General features: G+C 41.8%; 1 protein-coding gene across 1 annotated transcript in view; it reads left to right on the top strand.

Moving 5' to 3' along the window:
- The window catches only part of HSPA4 (heat shock protein family A (Hsp70) member 4), a 56,660-nt gene that overhangs the window by 8,046 nt on the left and 29,951 nt on the right, over positions 1 to 18,663 (top strand). Inside the window, exons 2-7 of the mRNA XM_023196222.3 lie at positions 5,356 to 5,413; positions 7,781 to 7,921; positions 10,795 to 10,917; positions 13,963 to 14,062; positions 14,731 to 14,864; positions 17,393 to 17,637. Coding sequence (XP_023051990.1) covers positions 5,356 to 5,413; positions 7,781 to 7,921; positions 10,795 to 10,917; positions 13,963 to 14,062; positions 14,731 to 14,864; positions 17,393 to 17,637 — 801 coding nt within the window. The remainder of the gene's footprint in view (positions 1 to 5,355; positions 5,414 to 7,780; positions 7,922 to 10,794; positions 10,918 to 13,962; positions 14,063 to 14,730; positions 14,865 to 17,392; positions 17,638 to 18,663) is intronic.

Genomic DNA, 18,663 nt, shown 5'->3' with positions numbered 1-18,663 from the left:
GGCAGGAGAATGGCATAAGCCCAGGAGGCGGAGCTTGCAGTGAGCTGAGATCCGGCCACTGCACTCCAGCCTGGGCTACAGAAGCCAGACTCCGTCTCAAAAACAACAACAACAACAACAACAACAAAACCCAAAATGTGTGTATACATGGGGTTTTGGAGTCTGACGGTCATAATTTTGAATCGTAGATGCTAATACGTTTCTGGGCACATTGACTTGACTTGAATCAGCTCTTCCTCTATACGAATCCCATTTCTCAGAGAATTTAGGATTATCAAGTGCAGGCTGCTTAGCACACCACCTGGCACAGAAGGCTCTGTAATGGGAACTATGAAACAAGGAAGCTTGACCTGCTTGGATGAGAGAGGATTCCTGCTGTGGATAGGGATCAGGGATGTAGACTGTGCAAAATTTGAAAGTTCTTGTTGACTGGAAAGTAGTAGATATATTTCCTTTAACTGTTCTTGTCATGCTTATTCCATGTCAAAATTCTCAAGGAATAATTCAGCCATTGAAGACTTTTCAGAGCATTTATTGAGGAGAAGCAAACTGATAGTGGTATATCAGTTTTACTTTTTTTTTTCTTTTTAAGGACTTACTAGATTTATTAGGATTACATAAGAGTATTTACCTAAATGTTAATAGTGGCCCTCTGTGGTGGCGGGAGGGTTGTGGAAGTATATATAGTTTTTATTTTTTTTCTTCATACTTTACTAATTTTCTACGGTAAACTTGTACTAAAAAGCATTGAATTGGGTTCTAGTGCTAGCGCTAATATTCAAGCTATTATTTTTGAGTATTCATCTCATTTAAATATTAGGTTTATGTAAGCTTTTAGTTTTCAAAATCCTTCAATTTGTGCTGTTTTACTTTTTTTTTTTTTTTTTTTTGGTGACGGAGTTCACTCTGTCGCCCAGGCTGGAATGCAGTGGCACAATCTCGGCTCACTGCAACCTCTGCCTCCTGGGGTCAAGTGATTCTCCTGCCTCAGCCCCCGAGTAGCTGGGATTACAGGCACGCATCACTATGCCTGGCTAATTTTTGTATTTTTAGTAGAGACAGGTTTCACCATGTTGTCCAGGCTGGTCTCAAACTCCTGACCTCAGATGATCTGCCCGCCTCAGCCTCTCAAAGTGCTGGGATTATGGGCGTGAGCCAGCACGCCTGGCGCTGTTTTACATATTGACCCAATTCAGCAAATTGATCGTACTCTATTTTCAGTTGTCCTTTTTTAATGGAAATAGTACTTTTTTTTTTTTTTAAATCACACATCAATAGATAATTTTAAAGGTAGCTGACTGGATTTCAGTTCCAGTAGGTGAAACAGTACTTTTTTTTTTTTTTGAGACAGGGTCTCAGTCTGTCACTCTGACTGGATGCAGTGGCATGATTATAGCTCACTGCAACCTTGACTGTAAGAACTGAGTTTTAAATTTTATTTAATTTTAAATAATTTAAATTTAAATAGCCACATGTGGCTAGTGGCTGTGACGTGATCCCCGCTCACTGCAAGCTCCACCTCCTGAGTTCACACCATTCTTCTGCCTTAGCCTCCCAAGTAGCTGGGTCTGCAGGCACCTGCAACCACGCCCAACTAATTTTTTTGTATTTTTAGTAGAGACGGGGGGTTTCATCATGTTAGCCAGAGTGGTTTCTATCTCCTGACCTCATGATTCACCCGCCTCGGCCTCCCTAAGTGCTGGGATTACAGGCTTGAGCCACCGTGCCTGGCAGATTATTACTTTTTATTTGGGGGTCGGGGTGGGTTGAGAAGGCTTTACAGACAAAATAGATGCCATTTCTAGAGAATACATGAAGGTACTGGGCATTTCAGATGTAAAAAGTGATGTAAGCAAAGCAGGAAGATTGGGATACTTTATTCAACTTGTGTTGATTGTGTGGATGAAATACAGCTGGAAAAGTGATTGGGTTGGGAGAGGCCTTAGGTTCCATATTAAGGAATATAGATTTTATTTGTTGGTAGTTGGTTTTGTTAGGAAGGTAACTGGAAGCAAGATAGTTTCAAAGTTATTGATGTAGAATAGGAAACCTATTTCCTGCAGGATTTGCAGGAAAGTTGGGAATTGTAATTGTTTTGAGGAGATAAAGGTTTGAAAAAGGGCTGCAGGAAACAATGGAAGATGAGTAACACTGCTGTTTTGTTATGTTGTGATTGGGGTTATGGTGAGATCTGGTGGAGATATGGTGAGATCTCCATTAGAAAAATGGAGGTGTGCCAATTGTTAGGCTTATGCTAGGCAGCCTTTTTGAGGTGGAGGAAGTGGGTAAGATTGTGTTGGGCAATTTCCTAAACGGCAATAGAGCTTTGAGAGGAGTGACATTTACATGGTACTGAGGATTTTATTTATTTGCATCTAGTGTCTAAAACAGATTTTGTTTTAGTGATTGGTGGCATAGTTGCAGAAAGGCTGAGGTTGACACCTTTGCTTTTGAGGGGCTACTCCCCGCACTTTCTAGGCCCAAAAGCTTAGGATTCGGAGGAATTCTGATGAGGTCCTAGGGTATACTATGTTTGTTCTTCCTGTCATTTAATAGAAGGTGTGGCTTCCTGTAGCTGCCCTGGGAGATTGGCTCACAGGGGTTCTTCGCCGTTGGTTGTAAAGGACTACTGAAGCCCAGGGAGGCCCAGCATTCTGCCAGTTTCCACAGGGCTCTTAAGTTTATGTTTCTGCCAAATTAATAGGTCATCTAATTTAGTCAGATTTGGACCAAGGCAGTATGGTTCCAGAGCTCTTACTTACTCTGTTGACTTGGAAGAATCAGGAGTTCAGCGAGGATAAGAGTCAAAGCTTTAGACATCACCTACAGTCCTGTCTTCATTGCTTTCAGATTGCATGACCCTGGATACATTTATTTACTGTGGTCTCGCTCGCTCTGTTCCCCAGGCTGGAGTGCGATAGCATGGTCACAGATTGCTGCAGCCTCAGCCTCCTGGGTTCAGGTGATCCTCCTGCCTCAGCCACCCCCACCCCATGACTCCATGACTCCACTATACCTGGGACTACAGGTGCTCGCCACCATGCCCAGCTAAGTTTTTTTTGTTTTTTTTTGAGATGGAGTCTCGCTGTGTCGCCCAGGCTGGAGTGCAGTGGCATGATCTGGGCTTACTGCAAGCTCCGTTTCCTGGGCTCACGCCCTTCTCCTGCCTCAGCCTCCCGAGTAGCTGGGACTACAGGCACCTGCCACCATGCCCGGCTAATTTTTTTGTATTTTTAGTAGAGACGGGGTTTCACTGTGTTAGCCAGGATGGTCTTGATCTCCTGACCTCATGATCTGCCTGCCTTGGCCTCCGAAAGTGCTGGGATTATGGGAGTGAGCCGCCACGCCCAGCCTTGTATTTTTTTTTTTTTTTTTTTAATTGAGACAGGGTTTCACCAAGTATTGCCCAGGCTGGTCTTGAATTCCTGGACTCAAGTGATCCACCTGTCTTGGCCTCCCAAAATCTTGGGATTGCAGGCTTGAGCCACTGCGCCTTGCCAAATTTACTCTTTTTTGTTTTGTTTTTGAGATGGAGTGTTGCTCTTGTTGCCCAGGCTGGAGTGCAGTGGCGCGATCTTGGCTCACTGCAACCTCTGCCTCCCAGGTTCAAGTGATTCTCCTGCCTCAGCCTCCCGAGTAGCTGGGATTATAGGCGCCCACCACCACGCCCAGCTAATTTTTTGTATTTTTAGTAGAGACAGACCATGTTGACCTGACTGGTCTTGAACTCCTGACCTCAGGTCATGTGTCCTCCTCGGCCCCCCAAAGTGCTGGGATTACAGGCATGAACCACCGCACCTGGCAAAAATTGACTTATACTTACTAATGCCTTTTTTTGTTTGTCTGTTTTGTTTTTGAGACAGAGTCTCACTCTGTTGCCAGGCTGGAGTGTAGTGGCGTGGTCTTGGCTCACTGCAACCCCCGACTCCCCAGTTCAAGCAATTCTCCTGCTGTAGCCTCCTGAGTAGGTGGGATTACAGGCACATGCCACCACGCCCAGCTAATTTTTGTATTTTTAGTAGAGACAGGGTTTCACCGTGTTGGCCTGGCTGGTCTCAAACTCCTGACTTCAGGTGACCCACCTGCCTCGGCCCCTCAAAGTACTGGGATTACAGGTGTGACCCACTGCGCCCGGCCAAAACTTATTTATTAATGCCTTTTTTTTTTTTAAGACAGAGTCTCGCTGTTTCACCAGGCTGGAGTGCAGTGGTGCGATCTTGGCTCACTGCAGCATCCGACTCCTTGGTTCAAGTAATTCTCCTGCTTCAGCCTCCTGAGCAGGTGGGATTACAGGCACGTGCCACCACGCCCAGCTAATTTTTGTATTTTTAGTAGAGATGTGATTTCACCACGTTGGCCAGGATGGTCTCGATCTCCTGACCTCGTGATCTGCCTGCCCTGGCCTCCCAAAGTGCTGGGATTACAGGCGTGAGCCACCGCGCTTTTTAAGCATAGACCCGGCTTTTTTTTTTTTAACCTTCAAGCAGATTTCAGTTTCGCCTTTCTAAAAGAAGCAGTAAATAGATTAAATCAGGAGATAGTGTATGAATTGGTGATTTAGAAGAATGTTCAAAAGTGGGGATGAAGTTCCTTGTCAGAAATTCTGAGTCCTGGCCAGGTACAGGGGCTCACGCCTAAATGTCAGCATTTTGGCAGTCCAAGATGGGTGAATCATCTGAGGTCAGGAGTTCGAGACTAGTCTGACCAACGTGGTGAAACTCTGTCTCTACTAAAAATACAAAAATTAGCTGGGCGTGATGGTGCATGCCTGTAATCCCAGCTACTCGGGGGGCTGCGGCAAGAAAATCACTTGAACCTGGGAGGTGGAGGTTGCAGTGAGCTGAGATAGGGCCACTGCAGTCCTGCCTGGGCGACAGAGTGAGACTCTTAAAAAAATAATAAAATTGAGTGCCTGGAAACTAGTTTTAGAAAAATTACTTTTTTACTTATTTAATAGGGCGAGAGTTGTTTTCAGGGTTTGTAGACTATATTCTTGGTGAAGTTATGAGCTGTCTTAAAAATGTTAATTGATACATTGATGTGAGGGTACATTATTTTATACTGGGATTTTGAACAGGAGACTTGAAAAATAATTAGAGAATGGTAGAGACTATCTAGTCTACCTCTCTGACAGTTATCACATCAGACCTGTGCTCCAGCATGTAAATGACAGGACTCAGTTGTAAGAGGCAACCCGTTACATGGACAGATTTACTCAATAGAAAGGTCAAAATCATAGATTTGTACCATTAAAATACATGGCATTTTAGCTGACACTCAGATCTTGCCTGCTATGCTTTTGGATTTATTATTGCAGTAAGATTTAGTTCTTAAAGTGTTTGTTTTGTCTTCTAGGGCTTGCATTTCTTTTGGTCCTAAGAATCGTTCAATTGGAGCAGCAGCTAAAAGTCAGGTAAAGCTTCATTTTTTCCCTAAACTGACTTATTTCTTCTGCTCATCCATGTGTTCAGCAAGTAGTTGAATGCCCATTATGTACCTAGCACTGGTAGACCCTGGGTATACAACTGACATACACACCTGTTCTCTGTTCTCATATGCAGTCAGCCCTCAGAATTCCATGGGTTCTGCATCTGTAGATTCAAACAACTGTGGATCAAAAATATTTTTGGGAAAAAATATAACACTGCAATAATAAAAATATACAAATAAAAACAATCCAGTGTAACAACTATTTACATAGCATTTACATTGTATTATGTGTTATAAGTAATCTAGAGACAACTTCAGGTATACAGGAGGATGTGCATAGGTTATAGGCCAACACTATGTCATTTTGTATAAGGGACTTGAGCATCTGTGGATTTTGGTCTAATTCAAGGGGTGCCCTGGAATCAATCCCCTGCAGATACCCAGGGACTACTGCGTCAGTGAGAAGCACATAGCCTTAAAATAGCATTAGTAGTATAATCTGTTTAATGCAAACTGCCAGGGTGGATTTTGTCCGATCTTGTTAAGCAAGGCTTGCTTGTTCCTTGACATTTTACATGCTCCTTAAGTCTGTCTTGTTGGGCCTTTCATCTTACTCGTATATAAGGTAACTATTGATCTTATCAAAGTTTCTCAAGGAAGGAAAGCATATCTCTAGAAATACATTAAAGGACTTGCCATTAGTTTACTGTGTAAACCAGGAACCTGACGTAGTTGCTGATTTCTGAATAACCAGAGCAGCAGAACCCCAAGAGTTCTGTTATTCTAAGTGTCTGAGATATCTGTAAAATTAAAGAGTTGCGTGTTTGACCTTCTTATGGTTCAACCTGGAGCAACCCTGTAGGGTGAATCTGTTTTTGAATGGGGCAGGGCCTAAAATTTATTAGCCTAAAAATGTGGTACTTGGCCAATTGGTTTTAATTAAGTTGGATGTTTTATAGTTCGTTTTCACAGTGCTCAAGATTTTTTAGGAGATAGCAGGTAGACAATATTGAACCATTTTGAGATCTCTTTCCTTCTAAAATTTGAGCTGATCGCTCCTGTTTTTTAAACCTCCTTTTCATGATTGAGAAACAGTTACTATACTACACTGGCTGCCCAGTTCCAGGTTGATACAGTTATTGTGTTACAGAGTTTCTGTTTGGCAGCTTTCTCAAGGAAGACATGATTTGGGAGGCCTCATCTGTTTCACAAAAGGACTTCTGTGTGTTCCCTTTCTTCTGGGGGATACAGGAGCTTATTACATCTCCTGCATTGGGAGGAAGAGCCTGTAAATCTTAAGCAGAAGGTCATGGTCATTCTGGAATGTTTTGAATGTTTTTGTCAGCATTTTCCCTTCATAAATTGTGATAACTTTTTCTAGAGGAATTAGAAAACATAGATAAAAAAGTGTAAGGAATTTGAAAATCACTTGTTCAACCATTATTAAAAAATCATATAGACATTTGTCTTACCACCTTCTGAAAACTTTTACCTATTGTATATTTCATTGTATGAATATACCATAATTTATTTAAGCATTTCCCTGTTATTAACCATTTAGGTTGTTTCTAGGCATCTGCTGTTACAAATAGTAGTCTCCCAATATCCTTTTGTGTTCATTTTTGTGTACTTAGTATGATTTTTTTTTCTTTTATGAGAAATTTGTTTCACTGGAACTTCTTTCCTTTTCTTTTTTTTTTTGAGAATGCAGTGGCCCTGTCTCAGCTCAGTGCAACCTCCACCCCCCAGGTTCAAGTGATTCTCATGCCTCAGCCTCCTGAATAGCTGGGATTACAGGTGCACACCACTTGCCCGGCTAATTTTTTGTATTTTTAGTAGAGACAGTGTTTCACCATGTTGGTCAGGCTGGTCTCGAACTCCTGACCTCAAATGAGGCCCTGGCCTCTTTCAAAGTGCTGGAATTAACAGGCGTGAGCCACGACACCCGGCCTTAATTAAAATTTCTGAATCAATTTATGTATTGCTGAGTTGGTTTCTGGAAACTTTCAACCATAAACTATGGGCAACTTTTAAAGGCTACAAGTTATTTTATGTAAATGTTTACTAGAAGTTTAAGAACAGAAAATACTTATACAAGTGTAATGACCTGACTTCATGGGATATAGGAAGAGCAGGGCTCTATTTTTAGCCCTGCCGCTCTGAGACCCGTGCAAATCCCTCATCCCTCGCTTCGCATGCTAGTGGGCACCATTTAGAAAAGTTTAGTGTCTGAAGAAACTGAAACCAAGGAGACTGTATAAAGTTAAAATGGTGCTAATTTAATCTGAGGCTGTTGAAATAAAAAAAAAAATTATTAGTAGTTTTTCCACTCTGATATTCTTTCTCTTAGGTAATTTCGAATGCAAAGAACACAGTCCAAGGATTTAAAAGATTCCATGGCCGAGCATTCTCTGATCCATTTGTGGAGGCAGAAAAATCTAACCTTGCATATGATATTGTGCAGTTGCCCACAGGATTAACAGGTATAAAGGTAAGGTTGTCAAGTTAATGCCTTATAATTAAAATGCAGTATTTTATTAGTTCAATATCTATCTGTACCTTTCTGATGTCAGATTGTAATGAAAATGCTTACAGATGCTTAGGAAAAGTTTTTTTCTGGTGAAGACTATTTGACATTTTTTGAATGATCTGGATTTTGGTTGGGAGCCATGGGTGGTGCTCTTAATATGGGTTGGATGCCTGGGTAGTGATGGTTTGAAGTTAATACTGCCATTGCTGCTTGTTCTGCTCACTGATGCAATGGCCTTTTTAGCGTGATTTTAGGGAATCACTTCTGGAAGAGCAGGCAAAGGAATCACAGGTTTTTTTTTTTTTTGAGATGGACTCTCGCTCTGTCACCCAGGCCGGTGGGCAATGGCGCGATCTTGGCTCACGCCTCCTGGCCTCCTGGGTTCAAGTGATTCTCCTGTCTCAGACTACCAAGTAGCTGGGATTACAGGTGTGTAATCCCTCTGCCTCCTGGGTTCAAGTGATTCTCCTGCCTCAGCCTACCAAATAGCTGGGATTACAGGCGCGTGCCACCATGCCTGGGTAATTTTTTGCATCTTTAATAGAGATGGGGTTTCACCGTGTTGGCCGGGTTGGTCTCAAACTCCTGACCTTGTGATTCACCCACCTTGGCCTCCCAAAGTGTTGGGATTACAGGCGTGAGCCCTGCGCCCGGCAGGAATCACAGTTTTAAGTCACTAGCAAATAGATGGACATACTCTTGGATATAAGACTTAATTTAGAAAGAGATGTTCTTTTGGGGAAAAGTGAGTTTGGTCTTTATCTCTGGTACATCTAGTGGAGTCTCTGGAAGTATGTGGTGAACTGATCACAGAAAAGAGGTAAGAGGCTGGGAGATGGATAGGGTGGACACATTTGCCTTTCTTGTACTCAGAGGTAGTAAGAGGAATCCCCAAGTGGAGGGTGGGGGCGTGATTGGCTTTCCAGGCAGGTGAATTTATGAGGATATTTGGTTTTGGAGACCAAGAATCAGGAGAACAGGCTGGAAAGCCAGGAGATGTTGAGAACCATGAGAAGAAGGTAGTCTACTGTTGCAGTGTAGCCATTAATTTAGTTGTATTTAGAAGTGAAAAATTCTGAAAACTAAAGAATGATGACTGGGTTTACTTAAAATATCTGTGGTAATTAAGGACAGTTCGAATGGGATAGTAAAAGATGAAGCTGAAGCACAGGAAAGAGAAAGGGGTTAAAAAGGGAGGTGAAGAAATGGGCAGTACTTACTAGTTACAAAAGAAATAGGATAAGTATTGGCAGATTTAGTCATAAGCATTGGAAGAACCAAAGGAGAAAAAGACTAGGAAGAAGATTTGGGAAACAAGTAGATGCAAGTCTAAAAGTGGAGGAATTGACGTCAGAATTAGGCAAATAGCAGGGAAGAAAGAGATAATTTAGAAAGGGCACCAGGCGGGATATTTCCCTATCTTTATCATGCAATATAGTAAGAGCTGTTCAGTTCTAAACCGGAATAAACTGTGGTTGGGTTGGGGAGTGAGAAGGTGGCACGCAAGCTGAGTTAGGGCAGCAGCTAAAAGAAGAGAGCAACATGTTCTATTCTGGATTGTAATTGGGGAATATGGGCATGTGGGATGGGATGGGATTATTTTAGGCAGTCTTTCAACATTTACAATTCATAACTGTTACCAAAGTTGCAGACTTTTATCTGGAATAGGGCTTTATCTTGATGCTTTGTTCATTCATTATTGTTACTTATTGTATTTTATTTTATTTTATTTTTTGAGACAATCTCGCTGTGTCGCCTAGGCTGGAATGCAGTGGCAAGATCTAGGTTTACTGCAATCTCCGCCTCCTGGGTTCAAGCTTTTCTCATGCTTCAGTCTCCCTGGTATCTGGGATTACAGGCACGGACCATCACACCCAGCTAATTTTTTGTGTTTTTAGTAGAGAGGGGGGTTTCACCATGTTGGCCAGGCTGGTCTTGAACTCCTGACCTCAAGTGATTTGCCCGCCTCAGCCTCCCAAAATGCTGGGACTACAGGTGTAAGCCACTGTACCCAGCCCATCTTTTATTATTTAATTCAACCAGTATTTATTGTGCCAGGTCCTGTTCTAGGTGCTGGAGCTATGGCAGTGTACAATCAGGCAAATGCATGTCCTCATATTAGATTGAATCCTAATTGTGGAGATGGATAATAAACAGTAAACACATTAAAATACACACAGTATGTCAGATAGTAAAATAGTTTCTACCAGCAGCCTCTTTATGGACAATGTGGGTCTTGGTGAGCTACACTGATTTGCCTTTGCAAAGGAACTTTTCTTAAGATTTGTCGTTTTACATTGTGGTCCTTCATCTCCAAGTATTGTGTTTGGTTGAAAGCTAAAATAGTCTAGGCGTGGTGGCTCATGCCTGTAATCCCAGCACTTTGGGAGGCCGAGGCAGGAGGATTGCTTGAAGCCAGGAGGTTTGAGACTAGCATCGGCAACAAAGCAAGAACCCTGTCTCTACAAGGAAAAAAAAGAAAAAAATTAGCTAGGTGTGATGACGTGCGCTTTTGCTCCCTGCTACTTGGGAGGCTGAGGCAGGAGGATTGCTTAAACCCAGGAAGTTAAGTCTCCAGTGAGCTGTGATCATGCCACTGCACTCCAGAGAGAGAGAGAGAGTGACAAAGAGAGACCCTGCCTCCAAAAAAAAAACAAAAAACAAAAAACTAGAAGTGACCTTCAAGGTATTACTTGCAAAACTAGCTTTTTTCTAACCCCTTCTTGAGATAATGTTGTGTTGATAATGGGAGACATTGTTCATTTTAGCTTTTAGGACTAGGACGTGAGGAAGGAAATACAATGAGTCTAGGCCTCTTTGTTGTTTCCTTGCAGGTGACATATATGGAGGAAGAGCGAAATTTTACCACTGAGCAAGTGACTGCCATGCTTTTATCCAAACTGAAGGAGACAGCTGAAAGTGTGCTTAAGAAGCCTGTAGTTGACTGTGTTGTTTCGGTGAGTTTGATCCCTATACATTATTGGGAATTTGCATGAAGAAGCAGAGAGAAGAAAGCTGCTAATTTCAAGTAAAGTTTTTTGTCTCAGGTTGTAATGGTTATTTAAAAAATTTGTCAGGCTGGGTGCAGTGGCTCACGCTTGTAATCCCAGCACTTTGGGAGGCCGAGGTGGGTGGATCACCTGAGGTCAGGAGTTTGAGACTAGCCTGGCCAACATGGTGAAACCCTATGTCTACTAAAAATACAAAAATTAGCTGGGTGTGGTGGTGGGCACCTGTAATCCCAGCTACTTGGGAGGCTGAGGCAGGAGAATTGCTTGAACCCAGGAAGCTGAGGTTGCAGTGAGCCGAGATGGTGCCATTGCACTTCGGCCTGGGTGACAAGAGTGAAACTCTGTCTCAAAGAAAAAAAAAATTGTGAAACTAGTCTTTATTTTCTTACTCTCTTCTGCTGCTTAGCTTTTACTCAGGCCTCCTTTGTTATTCTGCCTATTTAAATCTCTTCTGTTCTTCAAGGTACATGTATCTCAGCCTGCCCACTTCTTCCTGGATTTTTTGCACCACCTAACATAGTGCCTAGCATAGCACAGGGTAGTCACTCATTTGTTGAATTAGTTGAATACCCCCAATTGTAAATGGCACTTGTTCTCTATTTGTATTTGCTGTTGGTATCTAGCATTAAAGACAAAGGCAAGGGCTGTGCTTGATGGTTTAATCCCAGCACTGTGGGAGGCGAGGGCAGGAGGATCCTTTGAGACCATCCTGGGCAACACAATGAGATCCCTGTCTTTACGGGGGAAAAAAAAAAAAAAAAAAAGCTGGGTGTGGTGGCGCACATCTGTAGTCCCAGCTACTTGGGAGGCTCATTCGAGCCCAGGAGTTTGAGGCTGCAGTGAGCTGTGATCACACCACTGCATTCTCGCCTGTACCATAGAGTGAGACCCTGTCTCAAAAAACTTACCCAAAAAACATAAAGACATGGCAGCAGTTGACTTTATCTTTCGCTTATCTCTGTTAAGATGAAAGCCTGGCTGCTGTAGCTTTGTGCTTTAGTATGGTGGAATCCTTAGGGACTGTTGAAATATGTGTGGTTACATTGGCTTTGCCACCGAATCTCCTCATTCTGCAATTGTTACCTGCTACTTTAGTTTCGTGGCCTGTTTTGTCTTACCGTTGGTGCATTGATTGGCAAAGCATGGACTGTTAGGTGGCTTTTTCACCCCAGAGTCTGTTGCCTGGTGGATTCCTTGGTCCTTGGTTATTGTAAAGTAGAATTGACATTTGTCAGAAAGAATTGGATTATAGTTGTGTATACCATTCTGGGAATGGGCTTTATTCTTTATAGAAGAATAAAAACGCTATGTTCCTTTAAAAAGCTCAGATTCAGTGACCTTGATTCCCCAGTGGCTGATACACCAGATACTGTATTTCTTAGATGTTTCCTACCTTTCCTCGCCTCTCCATTGGTCTCCCAGATTTGTTTCCATTCCTCCATCTAGTGCCCCTAGCTTTGCTCCTGCATTACACTCTGTGTGGGAGTAAAATATATTTTGAATATTAGAATGCCTAAGTGTCTTTTCTGGTTTTGGGTAAGAGTCATGTTTGGGCGGGGCCTGAAGATCACACTTGAATTTTGGTAATTTGCTTAGGAGGGTTCACAGGCCCTAGCATATAGCTATTCTCATTTTTTTTTTTTTTTTGAGATGGAGTCTTGCTCTGTCACCCAGGCTGGAGGGCAGTGGCGCGATCTCAGCTTACTGCATACTTTGCCTCCCAGGTTCACGCCATTCTCCTGCCTCAGCCTCCCAAGTAGCTGGGACTACAGGAACCTACCACCACGCCCGGCTAATTTTTTTGTATTTTAGTAGAGGTGAGGTTTCATCATGTTAGCCAGGATGGTCTCGATTCCTTACCTTGTGATCTGCCCACCTCGGCCTCGGCCTCCCAAAGTGCTAGGATTACAGGCTTCCCAAAGTGCTGGGATTACAGGTGTGAGCCACCGCGCCTGGCCGCATATAGCTATTCTTATGCTAAGATTTATTATAGTGAAGGGATGCAAAGCAAAATCAACAAAGGGAAAAGGCACATGAGGCAGAGTCTGGAGGAAACCAGGCACAAGCTTCCCAGAGTCAGCATGTGCTTAACTCCAGCAACAGATTGTAACAATACGGGTGAAATGTCCTCTACCACAGGAGTTCTGCCTGAGCCTGGTCCAGGGTTTTTTTTTTTTTGAGACTGAGTTTTGCTCTTAATCCCAGCTTGGAGTGCAGTGGCATGATCTTGGCTCACTGCAGCTTCCACCTCCCAGGTTCAAGCCTCAGCCTCCGGAGTAGCTGGGATTACAGGCATGTGCCACCACACCCAGCTAGTGTTTTTTTTATTTTTTTTTATTTTTTTATTTTTTGTAGAGATGGAGTTTCACCATGTTGGCCAGGCTGGTCTCAAGCTCCTGACATCAGGTAATCTACCCGCCCCGGCCTCCCAAAGTGCTGGGATTACAGGCAAGAGCCACCGTGCCTGACTAGTCCAGGGTTTTTATCGGGGGTCAGTCACATTGGTACCCTATACCTAGCATGAACCAAAATTCCGGATTCCCAGAAGGAAAGCCAGTAGTCAGCACAAGCTGCATTTTTGTATAAACAGTTTAGGTACAGTGAGCCACTCTTAATCATTTAGGGAAATTTTTTCTGTTGATTTAGTGAACTGTTTGTGAATCAAGGTCCTAGATGCCAGGCAAGGACCAACATGCAAGCAGGCGTTTTCTAAGGATAGTAGTTTCTGGCCTCTATATTAACTCTTCTCTGCAGTCACTACTTTAGCTGTTGGTATTTTGGTCTGCCATGTAATGTGTGTATGTAAGGTAATGGTATGGCTATCGTATATCCTAACACTAACACTAAATACGCTAACTTTTCCCTACGAGTTTGAAATATTTTCTTGATCATATACAGAATAAATTGCTGTAGGTATTTGATGGCATTCTTGGAATTTACTAACTAAAATTAGAATCTATAATATAGTAAACATTCTTTTTTTTTTGGTAGGTTCCTTGTTTCTATACTGATGCAGAAAGACGATCAGTGATGGATGCAACACAGATTGCTGGTCTTAATTGCTTGCGATTAATGAATGAAACCACTGCAGGTAAGGAGGACCATTGATTAGTTTTTTGACTTGGTTAATGTTGAAGGTTGTGAAATTTTAAAACTCTAGGGTTTCTTGCTCTTTATTTTGCTTTTAGCACTGCTACTCTTGCTTATCACCTGTGTCATGGTGTTTTTGCATACTGTGTCACTTGTGAAGAATTAATCTGACCAGTACTTTTTGTGTACCCTTATAGCACGCATTTTGGTATTTAATCACATGCTTTTTGGGGAAGGAGCACATTTAGCGTGTGGAGCAGTGCTTTCGGTTAAAGATTGGTCTTCTCTTAGACTTGTGGACTGGTAGAGTCAGAGGAATGGAACATTAAGCAGCATCTCATGGACAGAACATGTGGGGATGTTAAACATAGCATAGGGGAAGAAGAAATCCAGGAAAATATATTTGGAAAATGGGGGAAATGACTTGGGGAAAATTGTGCTAGAGTCCATTGGCAGGTATAAGGAAGTCTAAGTGAATGTCAGGATTTAACTCTTGGAAGATAAATCTTTTTCTTGAATAAATTATATAGTGCTTATAAAGAATTTGATTTCTAAAATATAAGACATGTAGTTGCATTTGTTATACATAAAACCTCTTTTTTCCTGCTTAAATGAATCTTATTTACTTAGATGTTGTTATGTTTAATTTTTGTGTTTTTTCTTCTGTAGTTGCTCTTGCATATGGAATCTATAAGCAAGATCTTCCTGCCTTAGAAGAGAAACCAAGAAATGTAGTTTTTGTAGACATGGGCCACTCTGCTTATCAAGTTTCTGTATGTGCATTTAATAGAGGAAAACTGAAAGTAAGCATGTTTTTTTTTTCCCCCAGAAGACTGTGTTACTGTATGGTAATTATGAAATTTTGAGAGACAACTATTTTTTCCTCATCTACAATATGGGAAAAATAATGCATACCTTACAGGGTTATTCGGAGGATTTTTTTTCTTTCTTTTTGTTTTTTTTGTTTTTGAGACAGAGTTTTGCTCTTGTTGCTCAGGCTGGAGTGCAATGGCGTGATCTTGGCTCACTGCAACCTCCACCTCCCAGGTTAAAGCGGTTCTCCTGCCTCAGCCTTCCGAGTAGCTGGGATTACAGGCATGTGCCACCACGCCTGGCTAATTTTATATTTTTAGTAGAGACGGGGTTTCTCCATGTTGGTCAGGCTGGTCTTGAACTCCTGACCTGAGGTGATCCACCTGCCTTGGCCTCCGAAAGTGCTGAGGTTACAGGTGTGAGCCACCGCGCCCAGCAGGAGGACTTTTTAACATGTAGTTCCTTGGTGAATTTTACACTGGGGATTGAGAAGGTGGTACAGGTGCTCTGTCCTCTTGCTCTTGAGGTTTTGAGTGTTCTGGAAAAGGAGTTTCCTTTGGATTCCAAAACAAACTGGACTGGAAATTATAGATTTCTAGAAAGCCTAAAGCGTAAGTGGTTTTGTACACACAGAAGTGTGGAAGGCAAGGAGGGGCCAGAGGGTGATCTCTGTCACAGTTGAGTTTGAGTTTGCTGGTTTATGCTAGTTCCACAGTAAGGTATAAAATTCTCTGTCTGTCTAGATGAGTTTATCTAGAATTTGGTGAAGAATCAAGGATTTCTCAAGTGTTTGCTTTAATTATTTGAAATACATATTAAAATTCTTGGTGCCGAGGTTTAAATTGAACCCCTTGTAACCATTGGAGATTGGTGGAGAGGGATTACCCCAAACTAAATATTTGGTAATTTTGGAGGCATTTTGAGACTTTATTTGTTATGGTCTTGTTTCTTTGAAAAATAGACGTTTCCACTTTATTTTCTAGTTTATATTGTTTTTAGGTGGTTTTGTTTTTAAATAAAAGGAAAGCAAATCTTTTAGATAATTGGGAAATGAGAGATTTGTGATTTTGCTTTTTTACAGCTATAAGTGGTGGGCCAAATGTAATTCTCAGTGTTTAAACTTTAATCACTAATAGAATTTCTAAGATCTATGCTATGCTTTCATCTTTTTAAACAGAAGACTCTGGTCATAATTTAGCCTGGCTTTGGATCAGAGTGATGTGTATTCGTAGCCATCTGCTTCTGTTTTTCTAAATTGTCCTTCAGTGTCACCTGTTACCTGTCAGTTTTCCAATCCTTTTGATTACTTTTAAATTACAAAAATAATCATTACAAAAATCTCTCCAAATTGGAAAACACTTATGTGTAAAGAAAAGTCTGGGCAACATAGTGAAACCCTGTGTCTACAAAAGTTAGCTGGGTGTGGTGGTGTGCCTGTAGTCCCAGCTACTCTGGAGGCTGAGGTCGGGGGATTGCTTGAGCCCAGAATTTGAGAACAGCCTGGGCAACATGACGAAACCCCGTCTCTACAAAGAAAATACAGAAAGTAGCTGGATATGGTGATGTGTGCCTGTAGTCCTAGCTACTCGGGATGCTGAGGTGAGAGGATTGCTTGAGCCGGGATGGTTCAGACTACAGTAAGCTGAGATTGTGCCACTGCACTCCAGCCTGGACAACGGAGTGAGACCCTGTCTCAAAAAAAAAAAAAAAAAAAAAATTACTTACAATCTTACCATTCTTGGTGTATTTCATTCTAGTTTTCTAAGAAAACAATTGGAGTCACTATATTTAGCTCTGTGTCTGTCTTTTTTTTTTCAGTTAACATACTAAGAAAATTTCCCCCATGACGTTTAGCATTCTTTGAAGAGATTGTTTTTACTGGTTTTATTCCTTCATAAGGATGTCATTATTTATTTAGCCTAACTTCTATTACTGAATCTAATTAGATCTAGTTTGCTTCTAATCTGTTAGAGATTTGAAAACGGGTAACCCAGGCTAATTAGACTTCCAGGTTAAATAGAAACACATTGCTGTGAGCTAAGGCTGTAACGAATCCTTTGGTAGTAAACTGCAGAGAGTTGAGCCTTGGTATTACTCAGTTTTGTGATAGTGAGTAGACTAGAAATATGTACATGACATGTTAGTATATTTTACCTTGGACATGTAACTGCTATTGGGAGTCAGACTGGTGTAGTGGGGAGGGCATGGACTTTGGAATTAAGGAGATTTGGCTTTGAATTCCACTTCTACCACTTAGTAGCTTTGTGAAGTGCGGTTTATCTCATCTGTCTAGGTCTGTAGCATTATCTGTAAATTGGGGATTATAGTGCCTATTTTTACAGTGTGGTCGTAATAAAGATTAAATGATGTATACATTGCCTTGTTTTAACCTTAATGTAACCCTCCTTTTTTTCTTTTTTTTTTTTTTTACAATAAGCAACTTACCAGGTAAAGATATATCCATCTGTTTCAGAATTGATTGGTTCATTGTTAGATTAATTCTCATTTTTTCCCTAAGGTTCTGGCCACTGCATTTGACCCAACATTGGGAGGTAGAAAATTTGATGAAGTGTTAGTAAATCACTTCTGTGAAGAATTTGGGAAGAAATACAAGCTAGACATTAAGTCCAAAATCCGTGCATTATTACGACTCTCTCAGGAGTGTGAGAAACTCAAGAAATTGATGAGTGCAAATGCTTCAGATCTCCCTTTGAGCATTGAATGTTTTATGAATGATGTTGATGTATCTGGAACTATGAATAGGTAAGTATATACTGTTTTGATGTTAAAATGTTCAGTGAGTTTTCTCCACATGTTAACCTTAAATTGACTAATTGTTATTAAAATTATCATGGGGGTTATATGATAATTTTGGTTCTGTTTTAAGAATTAGAAGCCATTCAGGACCCTGCTTTTTATGAAAAGTTGGGTCTGGTTATTCTAATAATGTAGACTAATGTTTTTGTTCTGATTAATTGGATATTCCAACATATTGGTAGTTCTTCGTTTTTTTTTTTTTTTTTTTTGAGACGGAATCTGGCTCTTTTGCCCCGGCGGGGGTACAGTGGCTGGATCTCAGCTCACTGCAAGCTCCACCTCCCGGGTTTACGCCATTCTCCCGCCTCAGCCTCCTGAGTAGCTGGGACTACAGGCGCCTGCCACCTCGCCCGGCTAGTTTTTTGTATTTTTTAGTAGAGACGGGGTTTCACCGTGTTAGCCAGGATGGTCTCGATCTCCTGACCTCGTGATCCACCCGTCTCGGCCTCCCAAAGTGCTGGGATTACAGGCTTGAGCCACCGCGCCCGGCCTGGTAGTTCTTTACATATGCATTTGTCATACATGAAATTTCCTTAAAAATCAGGGCAAAGAGCTGTAATGCAGAATTAAATTGAATTGAATTTACCCAGTGATTAAGAAATTGTTCTTTTTTTTTTTTTTGAGAGAGTTTTTTGCTCTTTTGCCTAGGCTGGAGTGAAGTGGCACGACCTCAGCTCACTCTAACTTCTGCCCCTGGGTTCAAGCGATTCTCCTGCCTCAGCCTCCCGAGTAGCTGGGGTTATAGGTGACTGCCACCACGCCCAGCTACTTTTTGTATTTTTAGTAGGGACGGAGTTTCACCATGGTGGCTAGGCTGGTCTCGAACTCCTGACCACAGGTGATCCACCCGCCTCAGCCTCCCAAAGTGCGAGGATTACCGGTGTGAACCACCGCGCCCAGCCTGAAATTTTTCTTTTTGAAAGATTCGGGTTCACTTGAGGGTGACAGCTCTTTTTGTATAGTGCTGCAAGA

This window comes from Piliocolobus tephrosceles, chromosome 4 (assembly GCF_002776525.5).
Source record: "Piliocolobus tephrosceles isolate RC106 chromosome 4, ASM277652v3, whole genome shotgun sequence".
NCBI classification, from domain to species: Eukaryota; Metazoa; Chordata; class Mammalia; order Primates; family Cercopithecidae; genus Piliocolobus; species Piliocolobus tephrosceles.
This window is presented reverse-complemented; position numbering and strand designations above follow the sequence as displayed.